At 39.8% G+C, this 12083-nt stretch overlaps 1 protein-coding gene and 1 long non-coding RNA gene across 2 annotated transcripts in view; one reads left to right on the forward strand and one right to left on the reverse strand.

Moving 5' to 3' along the window:
• Nucleotides 1–12083, forward strand: part of MCC (MCC regulator of WNT signaling pathway) — a 428047-nt gene that overhangs the window by 80781 nt on the left and 335183 nt on the right. Inside the window, exon 2 of the mRNA XM_019450488.2 lies at nt 6372–6619. Coding sequence (XP_019306033.1) covers nt 6372–6619 — 248 coding nt within the window. The remainder of the gene's footprint in view (nt 1–6371; nt 6620–12083) is intronic.
• Nucleotides 1–12083, reverse strand: part of LOC109267595 (uncharacterized) — a 99588-nt gene that overhangs the window by 24001 nt on the left and 63504 nt on the right. The gene's annotated exons all lie outside the window — the stretch shown is intronic.

Consider the following 12083-nt stretch of genomic DNA (forward strand, 5'->3'; position numbering starts at 1 on the left):
TTTTTTCCATAAGTACTTATACCTTGTATCCTGATATATCAACGGGAACAATATCTCTGTGTTCCATGCTATGAAAGGTAAGGCCACCCCGCTGTACACAGCTCTAAATATCACCGTTCATCATCCTGGCTAGCTGCTCCCATCTCTCTTACATGTTGCTGGAATTTGTTGAAATCCCTTATCTTTGATAAGCTCTTCTCTTTTTATCTTAACTATGGGTTTGTTTCCTTATTTCCCTATTTGTTTTGTTCATCACTTTAATTATTTCACTTGGGAGCAATGATGAAAGGCAGATGTATTCATTCCATCCAACAGCTATCCCCAGAAATTACCAACAGTAGCCCAGAGCCTGTTTTTTTTATGTCTTATTTATGATTTTTCACACTTTGAATATTTATGGAACTGAAATTAGAGTCTTGTAAATTACATTTTTTTGTGTGACTCCAATTGAACAGTTAGGGGCAAAGTGAACTTTCAGACTTTTTTTGAGTTCTTTCATAAACAACTCCTTCTGGCCTACCTACAAAGGTGTCTGCTGAGAATTATGAATAGAAGCATCTACCTCTTACTCAAAGTAATGATTGCTTTTGCTCAGCCTTCATTCCAACTGGGTTTGGGATTTAGTATCATTGTGGGGAAGAATAATGTTTTTCTCTGCCTCTGAGCCTCTGTAGATGTAAGCCCATCTTTTCCATTAGCTATTCCTGATGTTAGGCTGTGAATTTCCCTGAATGATAAATAGCTTCATTGAATTTCCACTTCCTACTCAATTTCTTTATAAGTTAAAGGAAGAAGAATAGCCAAGAGACAAAAAGGCTTTTATATATAAAGTAATAGCTGTACATTGCAAAAACATGCAGTTTTGAGCTAGAGTCATCGGTCTTCAGTCATATTTTAATTTTGCTGCCTGGTGACTGGTGTTCTCTACAGAACTAAATATTATCTGACTTGCCAGTTCCTCTTTTATAAACTGGAATCCTTTCTTGCTCATGGTAACATCTTCTGAAGATAAGATATGCATACATGAATATGAATAAATATGAAAAACCTTGTAGAAATGATGGAAGTAAAAAACGGGTTTAGAGGACATTTATTTATTTAGAAGAACTTTAGAGGTAGAAATGTTCACCAAAATTTTGTGAAATTAACCAAAATGTTCACTGTGGTTATTGCTGGGTAGAGTGACTGCATGTAATTCGTATTTTCTTCTTTTTGCTTGTCTACATTTTCTATAATGAATGAATATATTTTCTGAAATAATGTACAAAATTTTGATTGAGTTTTGGATTGAATGCAAGTGTCTTCTGTGAGATGTTGCTGCTACTGAAATAGTACTTCACTAAATGATCTTGGTTTGGGACAACTGCTGTTTAGTATCTCTTCCTCTGGGAGATGTTCCTGGCCTAGAGCAAAGAAACTGTCATGCCGCTCTGTCACTAAGGCTACAGGGCTGTTGTTTTTATGGTGCCCATTGGTCATTCATACTTACTGAGCATCCGTGTGCTGCCTTATGTGAGAAAATACCAGGAGAGGTATATGTGGGGAAATATCAAATAAATTGGGAACTCCCTTCCAAAGAGTGATCATTTTTAACTTCTGAGAATTTTATGAATCAGTCCATCAAAACAAATGTCATGGAGCTCTGCCATGTACAGGGCAATGTCCCAGGTGTGGCACAGATCTTAAGGGAGATTGATGCATGGCCCACACTGGCATCCAGGACCTTGTGGTCACATTGGGAAGGTTAGACTCGAGCGTGTGAAAATAATAACAAGAGAGGGAGAGAAATGCAAGTTTCCAAAATTGCATCCAAAAGTTGTCATGCAACTGTGTATAGGCCCTGAGTGAATGGTGCAGGGGCTAACTGCTGTCAGAAGGAAGAGCTCACCTGTGGGCCTGAGTGGGCTACAGGATTGCCTGGATTGGACGGACTTGTGCTGAAAGTGGAAGCTGCAAGGCTTCCTAAGGCCTGTATTCAGCAATCCTGAAATATTCTTTCTGGCACATGCCATTGGTCCAAGTAAGTCACAAAGCCAACGCAGATTCAAGGGCAGGGAAATCGCCTCTGCCTGTTGAAGGGAGGGATAGCCAAGGCACATTGTACAGGCGCACAGTCACAGGAGAGTATAATTCACCGAGAGCCATTTTAAACAACCTAGCACAATGGCTCATGGTAAAACTCTGTGATCCAAGTTCTGTAGGCTTAGCTCCTGGTATGTAAAGGAGAGCTTTGGGAATTTTTTTTCTTCTCGTGTAACTTAGTTTTCTCATCATGTTGATAACAAAATGTAACTTGTTATTCCATCCATATTTAACATAGTAGATAATAACGTATAGGTGTATATAGTCTTTCTGGTTTAACATAAAAGTATTATTAATTAATGATATTGAATCAAGCTGTCCTCACTTGTGTTCAGCTGCCAAAATTTAGGTATCGCTGACATTCAAGATGGTGGATGATAGAAGGGAAAGGGTAAGAGCATTGGAATCAGACTGATTCCAGATTTAGGTTCTTGTCTCTGCCACATAATAGTGCTGTGCCTCTTTCAGCCTTCACATCCTTACCTGTGAAATGGGGATAATAGCACTGCCTCTGCAGGCATGTCGGCTGTTATTGCTAGTTCTGAAGAACTAACTGAAAGAATTTAGTTTTCATTTAGTTTTTAGAAACTCATACTTCTGGGGCACCTGGGTGGCTCAGTCGGTTGAGCCTCCGACTTTGGCTCAGGGCATGATCTTGCAGTCTGTGAGTTCGAGCCCCACATCGGGCTCTGTGCTGACAGCTCAGAGCCTGGAGCCTGCTTCGGATTCTGTGTCTCCCTCTCTCTCTGCCCCTCCCCTACTCACGCTCTGTCTTCTCTCTGTCTCAAAAATAAATAAAAACATTTTTAAAAATTTAAAAAAAGGAAAGAAACTCGTATTTCTATTTAAAGATTACAATTTGACTATATTTAGTTGAGGGCAATGTATTTTGTTTTTGATCTTTTAGATGAGCCTCTCAGCGGCCCAGTTTTAAAAGTGTATCATTACGCACTCTCTTCAGAGGTGGCTTTTCTAGAACACAAATTCTTTATTTAAGCCACTTTTTGTAGACTGGAGCTTCACAAGTCTGGACAGAGTTGGGTTTCTCACCAGGGTGCGCCCATAAGTGTGCCACAGGCAGAGGAAAGGCATCCTCTGCAGACAGATGTCTCCACTTAGTGAGGTAGTCAGTTCAGTTCAATAAGCACTTGTTTTCCCCTGAGCAGTTTGTGCTTAATTACTAAAGACTTAATCATGAAACTGGGGCATAGTGAAAGATGTACGATCAATAGTTATAACGTAATCATTAATGGATACTATTTATTGAGTACTTAATATATGCCAGGAACTGTTAAGTGCTTTACATGCATTATGTCATTTATTCTCAGAAAACTGCTCTGAGATAGGTGCTTTTATTATTCTCAGGTTTTTTTAATGTTTATTTATTTTTGAGAGAGAGAGACAGAGTGTGAGTGGGGGGGGGGAGGGCCGAGAGACAGGGAGACACAGAATCTGAAGCAGGCTCCAGGCTCTGAGCTGTCAGCACAAAGCCCAATACAGGGCCCACGAACCGTGGGATGGTGACCTGAGCTGAAGTTGGACTCTTAACCGACTGAGCCACCCAGGTGCCCCTATTATTCTCATTTTTAAAACCTGAAAAATGACATAGGAATTTATGAAAGTGGTGGAGTATGTTATAGAAAGTTACAAAATACAGATAGGCAAACATAAGAGTGAAGACACCATTTTCCTACCATTCAGAAAATGTTAGTGACATCTTTTTACGTGAACTTCTGGAATTTAGAAAACCTCTTTATTTCCTACCAAGCCTAACTGTTAAGGCTATTATCTGAAAATATAAACAAGAAATTTCTATATTAGAATATAAAATTTTTATATTAGAACATTGACCCTTGCCTTCTATTTGCATTACTGCTTTAGCGATCCTAACATCCTGAAGTCTTGGATGAATCCAGCTGAATATTAGGTTGTATTCAGGGAAGGGAAAAAAAGATAAGCATATGAATGCACTAAAACAAAACAAAACAAAACAAAACAAAACAAAACAAAACAAAACAAAACAAAACACTGTTCCAGTGTTAGTTATTGCTGGGGAGGAATCACAAAATCTCACTGGCAGAAACAAGACCTTATCCTTGATCATACATCTTGGGGTCAGCTGAAGTGGCTCTTTTTAGGCTACGGGTCTACAGGTTGGCTGAAGTGGGGCCCAAATTAGAGGGTTAATGGCTACTGTGGTTTGTTCTTTTCACAATGAAGGGAAAAGTGGCCAGGGACAAGCCCAACTGCATAAATATATATATGCTAACATCCCAGGGAACCAAAGCAAGTTCGATGTCAAGCCTAAAGTTAAGGGAAAAGGAAAGACATACCTACCATGAGTGTCCTTAGCCCTGAGGTCAAGGGTATGGATGTATAGCACTATTCCAGGGGAATGAAAAATTAAGACTAATAATTTAATCTGCCATTCCTACTTTTATGTGTATGTTTATTTATTCATCTACCCATCCACCTACCCTCCAAATAGAAAGATATAATTATATGTACATAGGCATATACATAATACACATATGTACACACACATACACACACAATAAAATAAAACATGTAGCTATGTGTAAAAATATTTCTAAAACATGAAGATGGAATGACATATGGGAGCAGGGTGATTGGCTAGAGAAACTAGTGTAATATAGCAGAAAACCCCAATTAAGAGTAAATATAAAAGCATTCCAAGGACAGGAGGAACAGAAATTTGACAATAAACTGGACACTGGGAACCAGGGAGGGGGAAATTAAGGGTAAGATGGAGTGAAGGAGAAGAAATTAAAATTATCTATCATTCCATGAGCGTCGGGAAGGTGGGGAAACTGTAGTAGTCCTGACCAGGAGCAGCAGTGGTGAAGGGTGGCTGGAAGGCAGCAATTGGTCTTACTTTGCATGGTTAGGTTTCAGATATCAGCAAACATCAAATTGGCCATGTCCTCAAAATAATTGAACTTTGGTGGTGTGTTGAGACAGGAGCACAAGTTAGCTTTGTTTGTGACCGTGGATGAGTTTCTTATGTCTCTTCCAGCTCTTAAATTCTGTAATCCTTTGACCTTCATTGAGACTTCTAGTTGGAGCAATATGAACAATATGTTTCCCCAAGGAATGCAGATAGAAAAGAACAAGACTTATGTGTCAGGGGTCAAATGATGTCCTCTAGACAAGTGCTCTTGGCCAGGATCATGTTGTTGTTCTTATTGTTCCTTTTTAATTAGTTTTATTTTTTATTTTTAAATTTGAGAACATACAGGCTGGGTATCCTTCTCTAGTCCAGCCCCAGACTCGACCAGCCCCTCTTGTCTTAAATCCATCCACTTCTCACATTTACATAATGTCCTAGTCCTGGAAGATGTGTGGGATTTTGACTCCTGCTCTGAGTCTTAGGGCTAGTTGCTGGTGAGAAGATGGAAAATACTCAAAGAAGATTAAGAAAAACCAGAGGTAGGCCAGCAGTGAGTCATGCAAGTTGAGATTAAATAGTCTTTGAAAGAAGTGCTAAAGTTTGCTGATTGGTTCAGAACAAGCTTGTTAAAATCTTTGTTGTTCTTTTACAACTGGACTAGATTTTAAACTCCGCCAAAGGGAGAAACAATGTCTTTTCTATGTTCTGAAACTTTATCTTGTAGTGAGATTACAGGGCTGCATTCTACAGGTGCTCCATCAATTTCAAAAGAAAGACAGGGAGGAAGAGGCCTGGAGACAGGAGGAAAAAGAGAACCAAAAGATTCTAAGTTGCTCCACTCTTCCAAATAATTTTTTGGGTTTTTTTGAGGAGAGAGAGAGAGAGAGAGAGCAAGTGAACACAAGTGAGTGAAGGGCAGAGAGAGAGAGAGAGACAGACAGACAGACAGACAGCGAGAGAGAGACAGACAGCGAGAGAGAGAGAGAGAGAGAGAGAGAGAGAGAAAAGCAGGGCTCACCTGAAGCAGGGCTTGTGTTTTTACCCAAAGCAGGGGTTGTGCTCACCTGATGTGGGACTGAACTCATGAACTGTGAGATCATGACCTGAGCTGAAGTCAGATGCTTAACAACTGAGCTACCCAGGCACCACACTCTTCCAAATAATTAAATAGAGTTCTTGTCTAGAATCACCCAGATGAAACAGATCTTTTTGCACACTTACCACTTTTCTAGAAGCAATGAGGAAGTTGGAAATAGGTTTCCTGTGTGTGGATATGTTCAAGAAATGCTCTTTCCACCCCTCCCCCACCCCCATTGACCACGTTCTCCAGCTCAAATGTCTCTCCTAACAAGTTTTCTTCTGTCCAACCCTCCTGTAGAAATGACTTATTGATGGTCTGCCGCCAACTGAATATGGAAGAGTCTGTGGCTGAGATCATGAACCAGTTGGGCGCAGATGAACATGGGAAGATTTCCTTTCAGGATTTTACAAGGTGCCGCATGCAGCTCGTTCGAGAAATTAGGAAGGAGGAAGTAGGTCTTTCTGAGAAGTCAGACAACTCCTGTAAAAAGAAGAAGCTGAGGGATAGAATTGCATCCTGGCCCACAAGCAGCGACAACAGTTTGGGTAGGTACAACCAGGCGACAGTTTGGTAGTGCTCCACTAGCCCTGCTTGGTGACCTCTGTAAATGAGAGTGGCCTGCCCAGCCTGCTGCTGGCTCATCCGCAGGCTGTCTTCTTGGCCACACTTTCCCTGGGTGAATGTTTCCTACTTCCCCCAATTCTGCCTTACAGTTTCACAGTTATGAGCTTAGTGCATTCTTTATTTTAGTTCTTCCATTTTCCAAGCATAATAATGCATAGCTATTTAGCTGTTGGAGAAGAAGGGGGCACATTGGATGGGAAAGGTGGTGACTGCACCAGTAGGCCTCAGAAGCTATTTGGGGACTCCTTCAAAGTTTAGTGCAGCTCTGTGCAGTGAGGTTTTAAAAAACCCATCTCTTGTTTGCTTAATCTTTAAAATTTTTTCTACAGAGTTTTCCTGTTCATAAGTATTATTGTTTCCTACTAGTGCAAGATAAGCAATTAGAAAGAAAGGCCCCACAAATGTTGATAATTATTGAAGCTGGGTGATGGGAGCATGGGGTTTATAGTACATTTTTTTGAGCGCTCAAATGTTTATGTATTGTTAGTATATTTATAATTTTTCACAATGGAAAGATTTAAAAGGAAAAACAAGAAGCATCTGAAAGGGTAGCCTGAACAAAGGGCCAGAGGAAAGTATCTGAATTTTCTATTATATTTAAAGGAATTTAAAAAAAATTTTTCCTTGAAAATGTTTCCTGGATCTCTCTCTTCCTCTGTTTCTTTTTCTCCGAGGTAGATCTAGTGGCAGGAAACAAAGCTCCATGTTAATTGTCCATCATTTGTTAAATATATACTAATTAGCATAGATAATTATGTAGTGCCCCACAACACACACACACACACACACACACACACACACACACACACACACATTCTGAACAGTGCTCTTGGCAGTGAAATCATTTGGAGCATTATTATTGAGTAATTGAAATAATAAACGTGTCCTCATATCCCCTATGCCTTACTATCTTAATGGATTCCATTTTAGCTTCAAATCAGATGTCTGGTAATGCATGTGCTCTCAGCATAATAGGTAGAAATATTTAATTTTTGAAGTAACATTTTTCCGAGTATTAAAGTAATATATGTTCATTATAGAAAAATAAGGGGGGAAAGGCAATCAGAAGAAAATAAAAATCATCCTTAATATCTCACATCCAGAAATAATAGCTACTGTTTAGATTTCTCTTTCTCTTTCTCATGTGTGTATATGTGATTTAATTGTTTTTTACTATTTTTTTCACATACTTTCTATAGTTTTGTATCCTGAAATTCTTCCTTTGCATTTTCCTCATGCTTTTTAAAATGTTTATTTATTTATTTTGAGAGAGAGAGTGAAAGAGAGGATGTGTGTGTGTGTGTACACACATGTGCTGGGGGGCAGAGAAAGAGGAAAGAGAGAGAGAATCCCAAGCAGGCTCTGTGCTATCAGCACAGAGCCCGACATGGGGCTCGATCCTATGAACGTGAGATCATGACCTGAGTCGAAATCAAGAGTCGGACACTTAACCAACTGAGCCACCCAGGTGCCCCTCCTCATGCTTTTAAATAGCATTTGAAAGTATGATTTGTAATACTTGCGTGACCTAAAATGCACACACAGTAATGTGTATTAAATGAAAGAATGAGTGGAATTCTTTTTGTAAGCTGTATTTTCTAATTTTTCTGCCAAGAACATGGCCATCTTACATAAATTAATAAGCACACACACATACACATTTGAAGTAAACTGTAGTATATTCCAACGAGTGAATCACATGTGGTCACTGAAGTAATATTTACTGTGTATATAGGAGGAATGCTTGTATGGAAAAAAACCTATACAGTCAAAATTTTTATTTTAATGTGTAGTTTATAAATATTCTAAAAGGGACAGTTTTGATAGAATTGCTGCCCACATCTAATTGAATGGGCCATTTCATAGGATTGCCCTAACTAGAGAAAGAGTTGAAAAACAATTCCTTTCAACCTTTGTAACTGTATGACTTGGAGAAAAAAGAGGTAATTGAGGGCTGGTGAGTCATAAAACAGTTTGTGAACTGAGGAAATGCCAGCAGATGTGCAACCCTGTGCCAGTTTATCCTGGTAGTTAAAGCTTCAAAGTCAGATCATTTGTGTGTGAATCCTGGTTCTGTCACTTCCTGCCTCCATGACATCAGACAAGTTACTTAACTCTCCATATCTCAGTTTCCCCATCAAGTGTAGCGTGAGAACAATAATTGTTATTTAAAGGAATTTAGGTGTTAAATATACATATGAAAAGCACATAAAACAGTCCCTATCACATAATTAGCCCTATATACAAGTTAATATTATCGTTACTGCCACTCAGTTTCGTTTCCTATTGATTGTCACAGTTGCAACTCGTATGTTGGAAAACAGTCTCCTCTTCAATCCAATGTGAGACAAATACATTTAAAACTCTACAATAATTAAACAATGAGTTATGAGTCCCTCTCTTTTCCACATTGCAATCTTCCCTTCTGATTCCATGTAGGTAGAGTCTAGTACTTCCCATCTTGGGATCAGGGGAGCCCTTTCCTGGCTCCGTGTCCCTTCTGGCTCCTGTCCCACTTCTATGCTCCTCTTCTCAGCAGAACTTTATGAAGAGTTTGTCTACACTGAGTGTTTACCAGTCCTCACCTCTGCCTTCAACCCACTCTTCCCAGCTTTGGTCATCACTGCTTCAATGGACCCGCTCCGATTGCCTCCATGTTGACCAACTTGGTCCTCTTCTGGATCTTTGCCATTTTACTCAGCTGACTACTCCCTCACTCCAGCTGCTCTTTATTCTTTTGGACTTCTCAACACAACATTCTCCTGGGTTTCTTCCTGCCATTTTGGCTTCCCTTTCTCAGTCTTGGTCTCTAGGGTGCCTTGGAGTTACGATCTCTCCCAGGATGATTTAGTGCCCATGACTTCAAATAATGTTTTTTGTACCAGCGACTCCAATGTATGTATCTAGCCCTGCTTTTTCCCATGAGCTGCCAAATCAGGTAAAAATGACACATATTCCTGGATGTCTTATAGACCTCTCACCTTTAACACGGTCAAAAGGATTCTTGACCCCCTTCCTTAGTCTTCCTCTCAGGGTCACTGATCTCCCAGATATCCCCATATTGACAATATCACCACCCTCTCATTTGCTCAAGCCAGCGAGTCCTGTTGTCTCTTTTGTCAAAATACATCCAGAATCTGTCTACTCTCCTTTGCTCCCTTGCCACCACCCTTGCCTAAATCACCATCATGTCTTGCCTTAATTACTAAGATAGCCTATAACTGGCATCCCTGATGCCTACCTTGACCCCCTGTATTCCATTATGTATCCTGCAGTCAGAGTGGTCTTCTTAACATTATGGAAACATGCTTAGCTCATTCCCATGTCTGCAGCATTCCATGGCTTCCATATCATCTAAAATGATGTCCAAATTCCATACTGCAGTCTGGCTCATACCCACCACTGTAAGTGTTATCATGCTGATTGCCCTGACCTATTATGCTTGTTCTAGCCACACTGACCTTCCTGTTTTCCTCTAACTTAGAAAATTGAGCCAGCCTTCAGCCTTTGCCCTGGCCCTTTCCTCTTGTCTAGAACACTCTTCTTTCTGACCTCATTTTCGGTTATTCAGATTTCATCTTAAATATTCCTTCATTAGAGGCCTTTTCTTTTTTCTTTTTTCTTTTTTTTAATTTTTTTTTTTTATTTTTTTTTATTTTTAAAAAAAAATTTTTTTTTTTTAACGTTTATTTATTTTTGAGACAGAGAGAGACAGAGCATGAACAGGGGAGGGTCACAGAGAGGGGGACACAGAATCTGAAACAGGCTCCAGGCTCTGAGCTGTCAGCACAGAGCCCGACGCGGGGCTCGAACCCACGGACCGCGAGATCATGACCTGAGCTGAAGTCGGCCGCTCAACCGACTGAGCCACCCAGGCGCCCCTAATTTTTTTTTTTTTTTTTAACATTTATTTATTTTTGAGACAGAGAGAGACAGAACATGAACAGGGGAGGGTCAGAGAGAGAGGGAGACACAGAATCTGAAACGCGCTCCAGGCTCTGAGCTGTCAGCACAGAGCCCTACGCGGGGCTCGAACTCACGGACCATGAGATCATGACCTGAGCCGAAGTCAGATGTTTAACCGACTGAGCCACCCAGGCGCCCCAGGCCTTTTCTTTTTTTAAAAAAATTTTTTAACATTTATTTTTGAGAGACAGAGTGAGCAGGGGAGGGACAGAGAGAGAGGGAGACACAGAGTCTGAAGTAGGCTCCAGGCTCTGAGCTGTTGGCACAGAGCCCGATGTGGGGCTCAAACTCATGAACCATGAGATCATGACCTGAGCCATAGTCGGACGCTTAATCGGCTGAGTCACCCAGGCGCCCCTAGAGGCCTTTTCACATGCCCTGTTGCTTCATACCACTTACATCTCACATTACATTACATTATGTACTTATTCTAAGACTCATTTATGTATCTCCCCTAGTACAATGAAAGTTCCACTAAAGTACTGACAGCCTTACAGGGGTACTACTATATCCCAGCACCTGGAACAGAGCTTGGCATATTAGAGATGTTTAGTGTATATTTGTTGCATTTGTTGAATGGGCAGTGCACAGTGTTCATGCTTTTTCAGGGATAAATGGCAGCACAATGCATGGTTCCAGACACCAAGGAACTTATAATTTAAATGTGAAGTTATAATCACATGGCAATTTAAGTAGCAATAAAATTTAAGTTAGAGTCAACAGAAGTTTAGAAGCAACTGAATGGTGCAGAAGATAAGAAAGACTGTGTGCAGGAGTTTCAGGCAAGTTTTACCTGTGGTTGCAGTATGGACAGAAGTAGAAAGAATGTTGTACTGCTGTAAGAAAAGCCTGAGAAAAAGTTAGGTTTAACAGTAAAGTGTCAGAAAGATTTTATTGTCAGTCGTGACATTTCACACCACATCCACAGCAGGGAGTTGAGTTGGCAGAAAAAGAAGAATTATCAAAACATTACATGCTCAAGTTGGAAGAGGAATTTCGTAAGATTCATTTTTCTCAAATGTTTTCCACAGAACACCGGTTTCAAAGGATGGTCATAAATATTTTGTGAAGAAAGAATTACTTTTTTAAATACATTTGAAAGCTTTGGATTAAACTAGATTAATAGTTTTCTTTATTGCAAGACATCTCTGAGTCTTTAATATACTAATATTTCTTGCGACTCTCCAGGAGAAGAATAAAATATATAACATTTCACACATTTAATTGACCATAACTTTTATTTACAAATCTTCGCTTTGTCCTTACATTCTCCGCTGAAATATACTTTGGGGAAAAATTAAGATATCTGAACAACTAGATCATAATAGATTTTTATATCTCTTTTATGTCCACTTAGAAATAATATTAAAAATTTCTAATGTCTTTCAGACAACAGTTATATAAAACTTAAGTTATAGA

This window comes from Panthera pardus, unplaced genomic scaffold (genome assembly GCF_024362965.1).
Source record: "Panthera pardus isolate Hobbes unplaced genomic scaffold, ASM2436296v1 HiC_scaffold_2, whole genome shotgun sequence".
Taxonomy (NCBI): Eukaryota; Metazoa; Chordata; class Mammalia; order Carnivora; family Felidae; genus Panthera; species Panthera pardus.